General features: G+C 43.4%; 1 protein-coding gene across 2 annotated transcripts; it reads right to left on the bottom strand.

The window, feature by feature from the left end:
- Positions 1-778: 778 nt before the first annotated feature.
- Positions 779-13,470, bottom strand: HSPA14 (heat shock protein family A (Hsp70) member 14). 2 transcript variants are annotated; one of them, XR_013939304.1, is made up of 14 exons: positions 13,318-13,470; positions 12,131-12,211; positions 11,970-12,052; positions 10,889-10,937; positions 10,167-10,260; positions 9,948-10,038; positions 8,773-8,877; positions 7,828-7,989; positions 6,750-6,905; positions 5,476-5,578; positions 4,076-4,291; positions 3,513-3,637; positions 2,989-3,059; positions 779-1,453 (listed from the first exon to the last, which is right to left on the bottom strand). XR_013939304.1 is itself a non-coding variant. In XM_080555334.1 (14 exons), exons 1-14 carry the CDS (start codon positions 13,372-13,374, stop codon positions 1,375-1,377), a joined length of 1,521 nt encoding a protein of 506 aa, XP_080411460.1. In that variant the 5' UTR covers positions 13,375-13,467; the 3' UTR covers positions 779-1,374. The 2 variants fall into 2 exon arrangements, 1 of the variants encoding a protein (XP_080411460.1); XM_080555334.1 differs by having other exon boundaries at positions 3,513-3,686; positions 13,318-13,467.
- Between the last annotated feature and the right edge of the window lie 5,169 nt (positions 13,471-18,639).

The following is an 18,639-nucleotide window of genomic DNA, read 5'->3' as shown; positions in this document are numbered from 1 at the left end:
CAGCCCCAAACCCCAGCAATTGGTACTGCTGTGCACAAAATACACGCCCCTCAGAGCTGTCCAGCCACTAGCTAGAACTCCAGCCTTTCCACAAGGATTTCTTCTAAGCCGATGTTAAGGTGCAACAGTATGGGGCTAAGGGACTCCACTGCCCACACCAAGTAAGACTTTGGGTTTTCCAAGACTCCTTTTAAAAGCTTCCAGACAGGAACTGATGAACTATTTATTCACTTACCTTCAGGAGACCAAAGAGCCAGTAGTAGGTGAGGCAAAATTTTCCAAGTATTACAAATTCAAGTCAAATGCTTATGTTTGAAATGCAGTAAGATTTATATGTACATAGGATACATTGCTTTTGTAAAGTAAAAAGGATACTAAAATGGGTGTAGGTAACTGAGGTAAATGCAACAGGTAACTGTGGAGCTCAAGACAAACTTGGGAAATCTGTCGGAAAGTAGTAATTGAGTACAAGTCTCTTAAAAATCCAGATTGGCATCCCTCTCTCTAGTTTTGGTTTATGCCTCTGAGGTACTACTGGGTCACTCTGAATATCTGACAAAATAACATCTGGCCCTACTTAAGGGCTGAACTGCTGCTTTCCTCAACTGTATGCAAGACCAAGACCCTCAAATCCTGGAACTATAGTTGCCCGTTCCACTTTCTATTACTTCCCCACCTAAATTAAAAAAACAAAAACACACCACAAGACGTCAGATTATAGCCAAATATATACTGATATACAGATTAGAACAGTGCCACAGTATGGAGAATGCCAGCATCTGTATAAAATTTTTTATTAATAAACACATAAATAAGCACATATAACCCTTACACGTTTTTCAGGTAACATCACAAAACCATCTTACAGTAACTCCACAAAAAGAGAAATCCTGCTCAAGAGGCCAGCTCAAACGGGCACCTCCAGGGTTTCAGGCAATATGGAGACCACACAGGTTAACGATAATTTGTACAGATATTTGGGAGTGGATTTTCACATATCTAGCTCTTGCTGGTTCAGTGCTATGCTGGTTGAAGCCACAGGTATACTGTTTGAATGGGTACAGGAGCTGATTAGTCTAAGGAGAAGTCTTCAGACTACAAAATATGCTTGTTGCTAAACCAAAAACCTGAGATATACTCTTTGAAAAAAAAATTTTGAAAGGTGCTGATAATTCAATGCTGTGTTTTCTTCCTATTTAGATTAACATTCTGCACCACATCTTCTACTCCAAACAGACTTGGTGGCAAATTAATGTTTTACTTCAGTTTATTACAATTCTCTATGAATCATTAAAGACACCTCAGTCACCACTCTGGTGGACAAGCCAAGGAGAGACAATATCAACTCAGGGTAACGTTGTCTTTCAAATGAGATTATGAAGCCACTTCAACAGTGATGACTTCACACTTTCCAGTATCTTGATCTGTGCAGGTAACATGCAAGGATCCATCCCTAGGAAAAAAAAAACGGTATGTTTAGGATTACCTCATTTAGTATGTTATTACATGTTCTATTGAAAACAGGTAGTAGGCTTCATGCAGAACAAAGGAAGCCAGAGTAGCAACAAAATGAATAACAGAGTAACATACTTATGAAATTAGTTTACTGTGTTCAGTACTTAGATACATACTTCTTGTTCTCCATTAAAGCATGCCTCTTCTCCAAGTATGATGGAACAGATTCAGGAACATATTTATGTTATTACTGTAACTAAGTTATTTAATGCAGGCTTGGAAATACAATATGTAGTAATATTCAAAATAATTATATTAAGAACTCAGCCTAATGGCAACCAACAGATAAGTGCATCTTCTCAAATCACAAGAACTCTTAAAAAGCAGTAGCCTATAAATACCAAGGATCTTCTTAAAGAAAAAACCCTTCATTTAAAAAAAGCTAACACTGAATCCTACTTCACCTAAGCATACAAGTCACACTTGAGATTTAGATAGAAATAAAAGCATTCCAATGAGCTTTCACTGATCTGTGCAATACTAAAACCCTTAAAATAATGCAAGCATTCTGTGCCTCACAGTTGCATGTAAATAGCCAAAAAGATTTTTCTCACCAATGCTAAGTGAAAATTTCTGCACGGCTAAGGAGGTATTTAAAGTTAAGTCTATTAATACAGAATTAATAAACCTGATAGTTAACTTAAGAAAATAAAAGTATTTTGTATTCAAATAGCATGTAGGGATTTAGTTTCTCAGCAACATCTAGACAACTTACTTATTAGTTTGAAAAGCAGTAAGAATTCCAGTACAGTCCTCAGAAGACAAACACGTTTTGACTACTTGGAACTCCACCTTCTGTTACCTTTATAAACTACTTTGACTATTTCACGTAAGCCAAAGTACTCAACCATTAAGACCTAGAAGTGATTTCTCAGACTTCCCTGTGTCAATTCCATTCCACCTCTCCTACCACAACCATATGACACTTTGTATTTTCCCTCTGGTAGTTCTGTAAAAAGTAGATTTATAAAACCTGATTTCCTATGGCATTGTTTTTCATGCTTCACAACCCTGACTCTAAAATGAAAAGGCCACAGGTGTTTTCCATAAACGCAGCATTGTAAGTCCTTCAGGGATTCATTAGCATTCATTAGCAACTAATAAAAGGATAATTTAACTTCAGTTATTCACAAGTGTGTGTGTTCTGCAGAACTACCTGCTGCTCTCAAGCATGGTTAAACTGATCAGCAGCTCTGAAGATGCTAAAAGTCATCTATACAACTGTGTTAGGTTTTATTTCCATAGCAATCAAAGAATGCAAGCACGGGAAGTGCTGCCTTAAAAAAAAAAAAAAAAAAAACACACATTCCTCACATTCCTACAGAATTTGCCCCAGCTAGGACAGAGCCCAGTAAGCAAGGAAATGCTGAAATTTCTCAACACAAAACTAAACTTTCTATAACAGGAAAAAAGAGGTTTGTCCGAGGTGTGAAGCAGCAAGTTAAACATCAGAACAAGAAATATTTTAGGTACCTTTTCATAGTGAGAACAGTTAATATATCATGTAGGCCATCCTCCTTTTTATCTAAATCCTGGAGTACAATCTGTTTAAAACAAAAAAAGATGTTAAAGTTTTTCTAAATCCTTACACAGAAGGATAATGAAAAAAGTGATATGCGTAATAATTAGTACATACACTAGCAACATTGTTACCTCCAGCAGTTTTATTTCTAAAGTGTTGGTGATCTATATACTACTGGAACACCTGGTTACGGTCTCTTGTCCCAGATGAGCTGCACCACAGTAGTGCCAATACATCAAAGTCAGGTATTTAGAAACTCAGGAGGGAAATTTCTTTAAAGATGCTTCAATAATTCATAACACATTTGTAGAATAACGTTTAAGGACAATTTCTAGACAGATGCATTCAATTCTGATTTTTTTAACATAAGGTTCTGGTAGGAACATGGCTGGTTCTTTTTTTTTTTTCTCCTCCAGATCCACTTAAATTCCAAGTAGTTCACATTAAAAACTTGTATGTGTAGACAGACACTCACCTGTGCAAATTTGTTTTCTTCATTCATAGGACTTTTCCCTAATGACTCGTATAGTTCAAGGCATACAGAAGACGTGTTTCCAGGAGCATGCAGGGTATGCTGCCTTCGAGCTGGTAATGGTGTCCCTGATGGAAATAGCACTGTGAATTTGTCAGCCCCTGACTCGTCTACTCCCTTTAAAAAGAAAGAACAAGTTCACGCCTTTCTAAGTACTTCAGTGAGCTAGAAGCTTTGTAACAGTGCTCCATCAGCAAAGAAATCCAAGATTCACTCTTTCTGCTGTATTTACCATAGCAGCAATTCAATAAAAAACCCGAAGTTTCTATAAGTGAAAAAAATCCAGCAGTGACAAGGAACTGGCAATTAAGGAAATAACAAGGATGCAATCCATCTCTCCTTTGAGTCAAGAGTAATTTCTCCAACAATTTGGATAAACCTAAATTGCCACTTACAGCTGAGTAATGTATCAAAACAATAGTACTTCTTTAATATCAAAGCATAACTGGTTTTACATATTCATTATAGCAGTAAAGTTTTCAAAGGCTAAACAATTTTAGCCTTACCTTATAAAGAATATCTTTGGCAGAACACTCAATAAAGAATGCTTCTTCTTCTAATGATGGATTCTCTTTCCCTAGCAGAATTCCTGCCTCTATTGCTGCACCAATAGGAATAACTTCATCGGGAGGAATTGAACTCAGGAGTTCCACGTTTGGGAAAATGTCTTTGATCAGCTGCTGTAGCTTTGGGATTCGAGCAGACCCACCACACAGAACTACCTGGAAACAAGACAATGCTTTCAAATCTCGCTTCAGAAGTTAAGAAAAAGCCACAACCTGCAATATAGAAGTGTAAACCCCTCTGGGATATTTTAGAACCCGTAGATGTACGTCACCTCATCCAGCCTCCTGCTCAGAATACATCCAGCTACAACAGGCAGCTCTACAAATACAGATTCCAAAAACCTCTGCAAGTGTTTGATAAACCTCACACTAAAAATTCTTCTCCTGGCTCCCCGTGTTGCAACTAGATCTTAAAACCAAGCTAATCCACTTTTCTTAGCGTGAAGCATGACTAAAGAGTTGTAGAATTAAGCTACTTTTAATACATTTTAAGCATAAAATCAAAACAAAAACCACACCACTAAGGCCTGAGCAAATAGCACAATGAGCAACTTTAAAAATATTTCCACCAGAAAACAGAAGACACTCACTGAACAGTGGCCTAGAACACCTCATTATCCTGCAGCTGTAATTCAGATGTGACACAGCTTTAGTGGCAACACTAATTAGGAGTCTGAAATAGCATCCAGTATCATTAGAAGTTAACCTTTGCTGCAGAATTTGTGCACCAATTCCACAAGTAATACGTGCAGCAATATTTACCACAGATGGGTGCACAGGAATTTAGATGAAGTCACTTTTGTACCAAACAGAAAGAGACATTTGAAGCAACCAGCAATATTTGTAACTTTAATCACCATCTTCGGCATTAAAGGTTTGGCATCTAATGTGTTCCCAAGTTTAAGCTAACAAGGAGGAGAGAAGGGAGGAGGAACACAGACACCAAGCAGACAGTAAATACCTTGTTCAACTTGTAAGACCAAGCTGAAACTCAGGAATTCTTCAAATGTCAGCTAACCCAATCCAAAACTCAGTGACGGCAAAAGAACTTCTGAATATTAAAGAAAGTACTCGTCAGCTCCTCCAAAAGTTACACTAACACACCAAATGGAGATGAATCCTCTACCATTTACTCAATATACGTCAGTAAATGCCATCATTGACTAATTTTTACCTTAGTCCAAATAACCTCCAAAGACCTGGATTCTACATACACTGTTGCATTTGAGCCAAAAATGCTTGAACACATTCAGAAATAATCTCAGTCCAAGGAAAACACCCCCCCACGTGTTCTTGTAGAGCTATAAAGCATTGCACAGACAAGTGATTGCTATTATTACCTTATTAATATCATCTGCTGTAAATCCAACTTGCTGCAGGAGCTTTTTAATTGCTTCTACACACTTACTAAAAAGTGAGGAACAGATAAGTTCAAACCTGGCCCTAAAAGGGTAAAAAAAAAAAAAAAATGCCATCCATTAGACAAACACCCAAAACAGAAAAAGAATCATTTTTAGAACATACTTTGTTTCTCTGGCTATACCTCATATTGAGATTTTTTTTAAGCAGTCAAAAAAATTTTATTTCCCAACTATTAATCTCAAAGAAGTGATTTTTGTTGTGAAAATATCTCTGCTATTGATTGCATCACTAACATGGAATGCAGATTTTTTACTTAGTGCATTCTTGGGAAAAAAAACAGTTTTCACATCTGAGTCAAAGCAATAAAGAAGCAAAAATCCTAAAGAAGCAAAAAGTCCTTCATCTTTAAAACAGACACATCAAAATGCACCTCTTGAAGTTCCAGAGGCGAGTCAAGCTGCTTCCTAATTTGCACGGAGGAATAGTTACTTAGCCAAATTAAAAGAAAATGTGCTTGCTTCAGGCTCTTTCAAGCCTGAAGACAAAAGTTACTCTGCACAACTGCAGTAAGTCAAATTCCTTATCTCAACTGAACCAAACAAGCTCCACAGTAGAGCTTCTCACGCTTGCTTACCATGCCTTACTTCAACAGACCCAACTGCTGCAACAGCACAAAACGATTTCATTTTGCTAAATTCTACTGGTGACTGGAAGAGCAACTGAAGTTTACCTAAATACTTCAGAAAGAGTTCATCCTAACAGAGAAAAGAGACTTAAGAGTAGGACACAGCAGTATAAACAAAGAGAGAAAAAGTGTTTTTCCACTCCACCTATCAGAGACAGACACTAAGATAGCCCTGACTTCTACCATTCTGGAGCTCGTTTGGATGAAAGAGCCCCAAACCCTCTTCTGTAAGAAAAAATGCAGCAACAAAAACAATAATGGGAGGAACAAGAGAAAGCACCTTGATTAATTACAGGGTTTACTTCCCTTTCATTAACTAGACTCAAAAGATGGGGTCTCCGTGGACCTTTTCAGAGTGTATTTTCCAACCACTTACAAGAATATCTTCAGTGTTCCTCCCAACTACTACAGGTCATGCACTAACAAATAATGTGAAAGAAAGCTCAAAAAAGCAAGTTGGCCTTCCAGCATCACCAAAAATCAAAGCTTATTAATATCCTAAACACAAACTAGAAAAGCTGAAAGCCTACTTCTGTGTAACAGTAGTAGCTTCAAGATTTGTTTTACCTGGACACATTACAATCAAAATCCAATCCATCGTACAGTGAGTCTACAAAACAGTTTGCACTTCCCAAGGTTGATAACGAGTGCTTTGCAACGTCAGCGCTGTTCATTAGCTTCATCATAGCCCTGGGATTTCCTCTAATATCATGCTTACAAGACCTACATTAAAAGAAAAAAAAAAAAAGTCTATTTAGAAAGGCAAGCTTTTGAGCGGTAACATTTTCTGAAAGAAAAAAAATGAGTTCAAGATATTAACATTTTTCTGTAGACATTTTCACGTTACCTACAGTGACACTACAGAAAGTTCACAGAGAATAAGAGCACGTATTTCAATTCAAACTAAAGAATGCTAAGTAGAAGTACTGCTGTGAACTCAATGTATTAATATTTATCACACAGATTTGAGGTATGTGTGTTTATCATACAAATTTAAGTCTTTCCAAACTATTTCTCAGTTGAATGGATCCTGGAAGCGCCTGGAAGAAACAGCAAGAACAGGCCTACAAATTAAACAATTTTAATCACATATTACTGTAAGAAATGGAACACTGAACATTAGACACGTTGAAAGAGTATATTTCATCCAAAGTCTCCTTCTGTAATAGCATGCAGTTGGCCACCCCAGGAAAAAAAAAGCACTAGATCTAATGCTAGTACATTTATGAGTGCAGTTTTGTTTGTTACAGGACAAGGACACACAGGCTCCGGCCTGATGAAGCTGACCCCTCCACGGTCCTTCATGTCAGCAAGAGAAAACAAAACCCACGGAAGTGAATTCCCTGCCCCACTCTCCTCCCTCCAAACACACCCACCTTTGTGACGGTAAACATATAATCAAGCCTACATCACTTAAAATAGTTCATAGCTGAGCCCTTACAGCTCACCACTGACTTCAGGCAACGCTCACCCAAAGCGACTATTTCCCCATCTCCCCCAACAGCTGTTCTTTAATATCTTTATCTGAGCCATTTCCCTCGGACAGCCCACTAGCTCTGCCAAGCTAGCATGAATTCTTTTTTAAAAGCCAGCATCACGCAATGACGTTCTTGTCCCAGCAACATACTTGGGATTCAAAACCTACCTCTGGAATTCAGATGCTAAGTGTTGTGCTAGAGCTTCTGTGAAGCACACTCCGCCGATGCTGTCGTCTGTGTTTGTAGCAAGCACGCGGTATATTCCGCTGTTTACTTCTATGACCGTGATAGAAAGCGAAGTGCCGCCAAGTTTATAAACCAACACGTTGCTGCCACAGTGGAAAAAAATGAAAGTAGCATTAACACAGCACCTAAAACTCTACACTAATATGGCAACCACCAAGTAATATATTGCAGGGTTTTATCGGTTTGGTCCAGTGAATTTGATTTGAGCAGTCTGGATTTAGCACGTCTTGGTACCACTGACTAGGGACAACGTTCCCTAAAGAACAGGTCACTGTCATACGGCGAGAGTTAGCCAACGTTTATCCCGCAACATAACCTAAAATGTAACGCTGGGTTCTCAGTTGTGGGCCCCAATTTTAAGAGAAGGGTAAAAAAAGATACCAACAAGAGAAAGACATCTGTTCTCACTAACAGCAGCCTTGGCTATTTCAAAAACCTTGTGACTTATCTGAATATTCTTGAGGGAAACTGAATGCACCTCCTAGGCAGGCCCTTTAGTTCTTCAAGCATATGCAAAATAACCCCATCTCCCACAAGTAAAAACTAGCTACGCGTAAGTCTGCTTAAGAAATTTACATTTTTCCTCAAGCCAATCAGCTCATTAAAAAGCAAGACACAAACTGGGGACAAATCTTTAAGACAATGTCTTACAAAATAGAATAAAGGAGTTAATTAAAAATCACAGATTTATAACTTTTAAATTTCCATTGGCTCTGAGAGCAAGAGAAAAGCAGGCTTCAAATCATTAATTTTGTATTGGCTGTTAGGGCAACACGTCATTCCCTCATTTAAGATTTCTTTGCACAGAATGTGTTGTGTTAAACTACAGCAGCTTAAATTTAAGGAGTAAGATCTTCGGATTTTACCTTTTCCCAGTGGGTGAATCTTGGCCAATTCCGTAGGCCAGGAGAGCTGCAGATGGTTCGTGAATTAATCTCAGAACATTAAATCCAGCAGCTGCAGCTGCTTCCCTGTGATAAGGCACAACAGCATCGCATTTTACTTTAGCGATTTCACTGTAGTTACGCACACTATTAACACCTCATCAGAACTAGATATGACATCAATTCAGCACTTGGTTACAGCGTGGTATTAACCAAGAGAAGTGACTGGGAAAAAAAAACATAATGAAGTTCAATTGCAACTGCTTTCTTCAGGGAGCTGGATCTGCTGTGTGCTTATGTCAAGGAAAACACTGATGCATCAGACTTGCATACCCCATAAAAACAGCAGAAAAAAAACAAGATTAAAAAGCCACCCTCAAGTAAGCTTGGGTAACGCATCTTCATGTGTGGCATTAAATGTCCTCAGTACGTTATTTCACCAGATGTCGATTTGATTGATTTTACTTCCAAATCAAGTTACCACAGCTCATTTTTAACTTTTCTTTGTGTGGTTTCTTGGCACTCAGTGGCCCTGAGACTGCCCTAATAGTTTCCTCCACGCTGAAGTCATTTTGAAACTTGTATGCCAAAGCAGCAGAAAGTTTCATTACACATACTGCAGATACCCAGTGCAAGTGTTTTATGACTAACTTTGAGTGTGTTTTAAGATTTTCATGACAATTCACCATAAGGTCTTCTACACACCGAAAGTAGAAAGAAATGCTATTTATGCGCAGCTTTGACTTCTGTTGTGGCAAAAGTCTACTTATGTTTTCATAGAAACGGAGTTCTACAGCTGCACTTCCAAGCAGAACAGTGGTGTGTATTCACTCTGCTCTCTAATATCTGCATAATAATATCTGTAATATCTCTAATATCTGTATCTGCTCTCTAATAGAGTCCTCAATAAAATCATATAGCACCATTTAGTCTGGTGAGAAGTGGAGAAAAATTATGGAGGAGGGCTGAAAAAAAAAAACAACAACACCATTTGCATTTCAAAGGGGGCACTGAAGAGGCAGCAGGAATACCACATCTGAAGTGACACTACAGCCACGATGATACAGTCAAAGTCCAGCAGGAGAACTCCCGTTGCTCATCTGCCAGAAGCTCTGCTTTAGGCACGTTAAAGAACAGAAAAATCTTAATCCTCTTACCCAAGGGCATTTTTCTGATTCTCTCCAAAATCAAATGGTACAGTGATAACAACGTCATTCACATCTGAACCCAACGCAGACTGAGCGGTTTCTGTTATAAACATAGGCAGAACATGTTGATTAAAAGCAAAAAAAAACCCAACAGACCGCATCTTAAGAACATGAGGACAAGCTTAAAAACATTATTATTATTATAATATGCTTTTACTCATTACGTACCTTTCATTTTACTGAAAATTAGCTTTGCCACATCTTCTGGATTAATAAGCTTATTATCTATCTCATATTGAAGTTTTCCATTCTTCTCAACTATCTGTAAGCAAAGACAACACACCCCTGTTAGATGCATAATTTGAACATGAATTTTTGTTAATAACCCATTTAGTTTCTGTTCAAAGTAATGAAAAAAGGGGGAAGAGCTTGTCAATACTTTCTATTGTATCTAGAATACTTTGTATTCTATGACAAGAAAATATTTCCAAAATGTTTATCAAAGAGCACAAGGAAACCTCCTATTATCCAACAAACGTTGGAATGATATTCACAGGGACTTAGAAGCTCCTGACTTCCTTCGCCTATTAAAATGTTCTCTGTAGTACAACAGCCCAACTACTTGCCTGCTTCTACAATACTCTTCTGAAAACATTTTAAAAGAATTCTCTCTTTTATGAGTGGCCAAGAGATACATGTATTTTTTTTTTTTTTGCTGTACTACGTTATGGCAGCAGATCTCAGAACAAGAAGTTCTCTACTTCGTAAAGAGAGAAAGAAACACATGCTAGAGGAACACATTCCATACAGCAGCAAACAAACTTCATATTGGGAGAGATGATCGCTGTGGAACACAAAACAGCGTGGCACAAAATGCAAAGCAGCACGGTATAAAATGAGAAGTTATTCTGAGAACAACAACTACAACAACAAAATCAGCTCATACTCACTGAACATTTGCTTTCTGTAATGTATTTCTGTGCTTGTGGGTCACCAGAGCTGTCAAGACAAAAGGAGAACAGCAAAATAAACCATATGCTCCAGAGTAACTGCAGGAATTCGTCTTGGTGATGTTCTCTAGAGTGTTGACAGTGTATGAAGAAGCTACACTCTAGGCAAGATTCCTCTTTTCACACTATGGATACATCTACATGGAAGAAAAGATCACAACGTAATGGTTCTGTCTGCTGGTACCTGTCAAGCACCATTCCCCACACTAACAACAGCAGAAACACCTGCTAGTTAGTGAAGAGTAACAAAAAAACCTGCAATCATGTTTTGTTTCAACCCACTGTCCCCAACACTCAGTTACAAAAGATTCTGGTGGCACTTTTGTTGCCTTTACTGACATAAGGTGTCAGCAATAAGCCGCCTGCCCTCTATTTTTGACAAAAAACTAAGTATCTGCAGAGAACTAAGACACGCAGAGCGGACACGTTCTGGTCCACTCGCTTCAGTGAAAGAGCTGTAACACGCAGCCACGTTATCACTAAAACGCTTTGTGGCAGCTCCGACGCCAGACCTGAACCTGAAAGTTCAGTGTTGACACCCCTGGAGCTGTCAGTGCAAACTGGCATGGAGCCCCTGAGCGAAGGGACAGGGGAGGCACAACCGCAGCGCGTTCCGCTGTGCCAGCAAGAGGCGGTACGGCGTTTCGGTAACTAAAATCCTGGTGCATTTCAGCCACTGGGAGACGTCCAAGTCGCAGTCTCGGTTGAGGATACCAGAGCACATACCAGAAATCACGCACGCGTAATAAATTCTTGTCACAATTTGATTTTGCAAAGGAATTCAGGCCTAGAATCCTTCGCATCTCTTCACTTTCAAATGAAGCGCTGGGTAAGGAGTTTCGATGATACAATCGATGTTTAAGACCAGCGGAACCGCGCTGTTGGCTCCAGATTCATTTTACTGCTACTGCTCGACAGCAGACACTTTTTGTAGGTTGCCCTTGACACTGAGCAGCTTTAATGGGGAAAACTGCGCTTCTCGGCCTCCCTCCCCCACCTGCGCGCCCAGGGATCCGCTTACCTTCGCCCCAGAATCTGCTTTACTTTCACCACGGTGTTGGAAACGTTCCTTATCCTGCTCTGCTTCGCCGCCAAGCCGACAACCTGAGTAAAACAGGGAGAAAAATCAGCGAGCCCCATGCGGAGCGGCTCTCCCGGGGGCCCCGCGCAGGCGGGCCTCACCTCCTCGCTCTCCGTGAAAGCCACGACGGCAGGAGTCACCCGGTCCCCGGCGTCGTTGGCCACCACGTCCGCGCGGCCGTCCTGCGGGGAGAGGCGTCTGTCAGCACGGCCCCTGCACCTCCTCCCTCCTCTACTACTACCACCTCCTCTCCTTCTACTACCACTACTACCTCCTCCTCCACTACTACTGTCACCTCCTCCTCCTACCACTACTACATCCTCCTCCACCTCAATCTCCACCTTCTCTACTACTACCTCCTTCTTCTGCTACCACTACTACCTCCTCCACCACCTCCTCTACTACTACCACCATCTCCTCCTTCTATCACTACCTCCTCCCAACTCCTCCTCCATCTCCGCTTCCTCCTCCTCCCACCTCTACTACTACCTCCTCCTACTACCACTACTACCCCCTCCACCTCCTCCTACCACTACCACCTCTTCTTTCTACTACCATTACTAACTCCTCCTCCCACCTCCTCCCTCTACTACCACTATCTCTTCCTCCCACCATCTCCTGCTCCTCCACCTCCACTTCCTCCTCCTCTGCTACTACTACCACCTCTACCAGCTCCTCTACTACCACCACTACCTCCTCCACCACCTCCTCTACTACCACCACTACTTCCTCCTCTACCTCCTCTACTACTACCACTACTTCCTCCTCTACCTCCTCTACCACTACTCCCACCACCTCCTCCTCCACCTCCTCCTCCCACCACCTGCTCTACTACCACCTCCTCCTTCTACCACTATTACCTTCTCCACCTCCCCTACTACTACTCCCACCACCTCCTCTACTACCACTACTACTTCCTCCTCCACCTCCTGCCACCACCTCCTCCTTCTACTATCACTATTACCTCCTCCATCTCCTCTACTACTACCACCACCCCCTTCTACCACCACCCCCTTCTACCACCACCCCCTTCTACCACCACCCCCTTCTACCACCACCCCCTTCTACCACCACCCCCTTCTACCACCACCCCCTTCTACCACCACCCCCTTCTACCACCACCCCCTTCTACCACCACCCCCTTCTACCACCACCCCCTTCTACCACCACCCCCTTCTACCACCACCCCCTTCTACCACCACCCCCTTCTACCACCACCCCCTTCTACCACCACCCCCTTCTACCACCACCCCCTTCTACCACCACCCCCTTCTACCACCCCCCGCACCTTGTACACGGCCGCGCACGCCGAGGACGCTCCCAGGTGCACGCCGATGGCCGCCATCAGCCCCTCCCTGCTCCCCGTGCGCCCGCCGCCCCACAATGCCCCGCCGCCAGCCAATCGCGCCCCGCCTCTCTCCGCGAGCACCAATCGGCGCCCGCCTCTCATACACGGCTCACGGCTTCCCCGCCTCCTCTCCCACGCGCCCTCGCGGCTTCGGAGTGACCAATGAGAAAAATCGGGGTGTGAGTGCGTCATCAGGCATAGCAACGCGGCAGACTTCGTCCCTGAGGGGCGGGCGGACGGCGGCTGAGGGGAGTTCGTCAGGGCTGAGCTTGAGTTTATTTAACGCCCAAAATAAAGATTAATGCAAAGAAAGGCGCAGGAAGCTATTTCCTGCGTGTACAGGGCGGGGGTGGGCGGCGGGTTTGTGTATTTTATGCCGTTGGCTTCTCTCAATGTTTAATTGCAGGCAATGAAGCACATCCAGGCAGTATAAATATATATATATTTTTAGCCAAATATCATTAAGGAGGCGGCGGAGCTGAAGTGCTGCCTCTGCGTGACCTAACCAGCCGTGACCAACATCCGAGCGTAAATCATGCCACGTGGGGATGTTGCACCGCCGCTGGAGAAGCCCATCTGCGTTATCACTGAAGAAATAATATAAAATACAATAAAAGCCAACAAAATGATTTCTAGTCAGTGTGCTTTTTAACTCAGCTCACGGTCTGGGGGACTTGAACACCGGTCAGACAGAGCCCAACTGCTGCCACCACGCCAAAAGCTGCTCAGGCTCTGGTGGGCTGGGAGGGATGTGCAGGGGAAGGGGCAGCAGGATGAACGAGGTGGGGTAGGGAGAAAAGGGTGTAAGGGGTTATAGGATCGCAGCCCCTGTGCCCGGTGCTGGGTGCTGGGTGCGGACCGAGTGCCTGCATCTTCCCCAACCTGGTGTGTGTGAGGCGTGTGTGGGCAGTTGGGGTGATTATCCAGTACTGTGTCCAGTTCTGGGCTCCCCGGTACAAAAAGACAGGGATCTCCTGGAAAGAGTCCAGCGGAGAGCCACAAAGATGATACGGGGCCTGGAGCATCTCCCCTGTGAGGAAAGGCTGAGAGACCTGGGTCTGTTCAGCCTGGAGAAGAGACTGAGAGGGGATCTCATCAATGTTTACAAATACCTGAGGTGTGGGAGACAGAGGGATTTGGCCAACCTCTTTTCAGCGGTCTGTAGGGACAGGACAAGGGGCAATGGCCACAAAATGGAGCCCAGGAAGTTCCGCCCCAACATGCGAAAGAACTTCTTCACGGTGAGGGTGACGGAGCCCTGGGACAGGCTGCCCAGGGAGGTTGTGGAGTCTCCTTCTCTGGAGATATTCAAGGCCCGTCTGGACGCCTACCTGGGCAGCCTGCTCTGGGGAACCTGCTTTGGCAGGGGGGTTGGACCCGATGATCTCTCGAGGTCCCTTCCAACCCCTACAATTCTGTGATTCGGTGATTTGGATTTTATTTCTCTCTAAATGCCATGTGGTACCGCCTCACTGTATTGCTCAAGAGAATGAATATGATCACATAGAGGTTAAAGGAGTTATCAAAACTCCCAAAGGGATTTTGTGTCCCCAGACTGATCCTGGGTTTCTTAAGTCACAGGACTATTCCCCTTGTGATAACCAGGCTCGGGGAAGTCTGACCAAGGGCTGGAAGTCCCTGGCTGGAGCTCAGCTTGCAGCAGTCCGTGCTCGTGAGATGATCCCAGTGTCGATAAAGGAAACTGGTACAGCTGAAAATGATACCTTTGCAGTGTGTCCACATTGCAGCTCCTTTCTGTTTCCTCTTGTAAACAGAGTAATGGAAAGAGAAGGGTAGAGGTGAGCTGGAGAGACCTGTGGGAACTGGAGAAAGGCATTACAGAAGAAAGCAGTGAATGCAAAGGCATCTTTGGCACAGGTAATGGAGAAGGGAGTCGGAGAAGAGATACTAAAGTTAGGAGGGTAAAGGAGGACAGAAGCTTCTAGTACAGAAACCTGATTTTTCCCGGCTTTCCCTCAGATCCTAATGCCAGCTGCACCATTTATGCCAACAGACTGGTAATGGGATTAGAGCCTAAAACAGTATGTGTAATCGGTGTGTCCAAAACTGCACTACTAACGTCTCCTACATGCCTCAGCACATCCATGGTTGCTTTCCAGATGTCATGCCATGGACACATCAGGACAGACGCGCACAAGTTCTATTTATCTTAACTGAAGCAGCTAATGCTCCTTCCAGCTGTAAGTGAACCTGCGTGGAAGCGGGCTAGAAATGCCTTGGCAGAGGTTTATGGCGGCCAGTAGTAGATGTTGAGGAGTGAAAAGAGCTCCTCTGTCCGCTCTTTGTGTATCTGTTTTCTGGTGGCATCCTTAGTTAACGGGGAGCCGTGAGGTTGCACTGAGCTTGAGTGAGCTGAGAGGTGGGGTTAACAACCCGCTCCTAAAGAAAAGGAAGGCTGCCCCGCTTGTTACAGCAGTTCTGTAAATAAGTGAGAGCCTTAGTATGCTCGCTGTCTCTTAAAAGCGGGATTGAGGAGGGGAGCACTGACACCAGCACAGCCTGGCCTCAGGGAGCGACTGGAATTTAGCTTCTAACCCCTCCAGGGAGATGTTTCTCCATGACAGGAACAGGAGAAATATCCAGCCCCGGTCTGCTGAGGGTACTGCACATCCCTGGGTGCACACATCAGACAAACCCACCACATTCCCTTGCCACGACCCCCTCCTAAGATAGCAATTCTGCTGCAACCTGCAGGCAAGATTCCCAAACCAGTGGCCCAAACCTTCACAGCGTCAGGCCAGGGCAGGATCTCAGAGGTGCCCGTGCTCTCCCAGCCCGTGGCACATCTGTCAGCCCTCCGAAAACCAGACCTGGCACAGGGAGACCAGCTGTCAGAGCGGCGAGATGTGAACTCGCCCAAGTTACTCCCGTGCCGAGAGCTCCCAGGCAGCCCGAGAGGCTGGAGAGTAAGAATAGCTCTGTACGCAGCAGGCCGACTGCAGGGAAATCACAGAGATCACAGCAAAAAGCAGCAACATCTGTGAAGTATTTAGAGTGGAACCGGGCATCTCTATTGAACAACGGGCTGTTTTGTGGCTGGTAAATAATATATACTCTAAAATGTCCCTGGGGGTGAGGAAAGAAGGATGAGAGAACTCCTTTTAATTATCTTGTGCGTGTTCTGACTTAATTATCAGGAAGATAAGCTCCAAGGAGGCTGGAGATGGCAGCTGCAGGACCTGTGATCTTCTCCAGCCTGGGGACGCGGATGGGGTCAGTGGATGCCCAGGAAAGCTCTGGGGAGAGCCTGGCTGTGGAGAGACGTGGACAGCAGTCCACCAGGTGGCACCTCCCTCCTGGTTTTCAAAAACCTACTTTTCCCCAAGAAAACGTGAGGCTGCACAGCCCCACTGAAGGCGTTGACGTCCTGCTGATGGCTAACTTCTGCCCCCTTCGCTTGCCTTCATGACAGCATCCAGATTATATATATATTTGCATGAGAGGCTCCTCAAACTCCTTGCTTAAATCCCCAGAAGTAGTTACACCATCATTATTCCTTGCATTGCTTACCACCCCCAAACTGCTGGGTTTTGGGCCGGAGGATGCAGACGACTTCTGGGTTTGCTTTAACAAATGCCACCCATTACGAAGGGCACACAAAAAAGTTGATTCCGGTGTCCTCTTTGCTTCATAATCACAGTAGCCAAGTGACAAAGCAAGTTTGGTCAGTGGATCAGATGAATTAAATACTTGTCTTAATATTTAATCAGCTGAACAAAATGTTTTTATGGGTCGAGGGTCTGACTGCTCCGGAGTTATTCACTGCAGTCCAAAAAAGAAGGAAAAAAAGTACTTATTTGGCAGAAAAAGTACATTGAAAGCTTGGCAGGCAGACCTGTTGAAAGGCTGGTATTAATGCCTGTAGGTGGCATCAACGCAGCATGTAATTGCAATGCTACAACTCATCTGCAACGCTGAGCCAGCTTGGCAGCTCAGCAGCTTTGGAGTAAAGTTGAAGCCAGATTTTTTTTTTCTTTCTTTTTACTTACAGCAGACTGCTTATTAGAGAGTATCCCGAGAAAAGTTTTATATTTTAGGTGACATAAAGCATGTTAAGCATCTATTTGTTTTTGCTTGTAAGTCAAGAAGGTCAGTTTTCTTTCTCTTCTTGAAAAAGCTTTGAGTGCCTGCAAAATGACCCAGCCTTTATTGCGCTCCACGTCACAAGCTCGATCGCGAAGTGAGCAAAATGTGGTTGCCTTACGGCCTGAACCAACCAAACCCTGGGCTGCTGAGCGGTGTTCAAGCGATGAGTGGACAACCCACACGCTGCAGTTTCCTGAGGGGTTTGGTGAGTGCCTCCAGCAGTTTGTCTGAAAGCAACCTTGTCCTCTACAAACCTCTTCCAAGTTACCCTGACACAAGCAGAGCGTCTACTCATCGAGGAGATGCTCTTCCAAGTTCTCTGCCGGCATTCATCCAATTGCAGATTATCCTTGAGAGGAATAACAAGGCAGCGATGGCTAATTAAACACGGCAAATACACATCATAGCTAGAACTGGGAACTCACACAATCACCTTTGAAAAGGCTGTGTTGGTGATCATGATAGTCAAACACGTATGATTGTCTTTAGAGCAAGAATAAGCCTGTGCTACAGATAATTGCATGTAGTCTGTGCTAATAAAACAAGAAATGGGCAATATTCTCACTGCTGTGTTGAGAATTGCTGTAGACTGTGTTAGGCACTGTCATCTCTGGGCACACTGATGATGGTCATGGTTGGCCAAAAGATTTTATCACTTACGTTGAGTCTGAGAACTTTTAAACATACATTCAAATTATTATTTTTTATTATTATTATTCCCCAAGGAAAATAATAGAAAAATCTCCAGATTTTTAACGTTTAACATTTTTAACATCTCCCTTTTAATATTTTGGCCTTTTTCCTCTCCATGTCCCAGTTTTTCTACCTCCTAAAGAATGCCAAAATCACTTTACAGGAATGTTGGAAAGCTTTAATAACAGGTAAGAAGCGTGCTGAGGTCCTTGCTGGAGGGTGCCGTGTAAATATAACCGGTTATGGTTAATAACACAGACCCAAGTGACAACACGAATTACAAAGGGTGCCGTGGTACAATCCCGGAGATTTGCAGGCACGTTCTGAGGTATGAAATTCACATTTGTGCTCTGGTGGAAAACCCGGTGTTCACTGAGCTCTGGGGTGAATTTTGTGCTCTGTAACATCACTTCCCCACAAAACAGATCAGCGTCTGATCCAGCTGCTTAAGAACTGACCACC

Source organism: Anser brachyrhynchus (genome assembly GCF_964034855.1).
Source record: "Anser brachyrhynchus genome assembly, chromosome: 1".
NCBI lineage: Eukaryota > Metazoa > Chordata > Aves > Anseriformes > Anatidae > Anser > Anser brachyrhynchus.
This window is presented reverse-complemented; position numbering and strand designations above follow the sequence as displayed.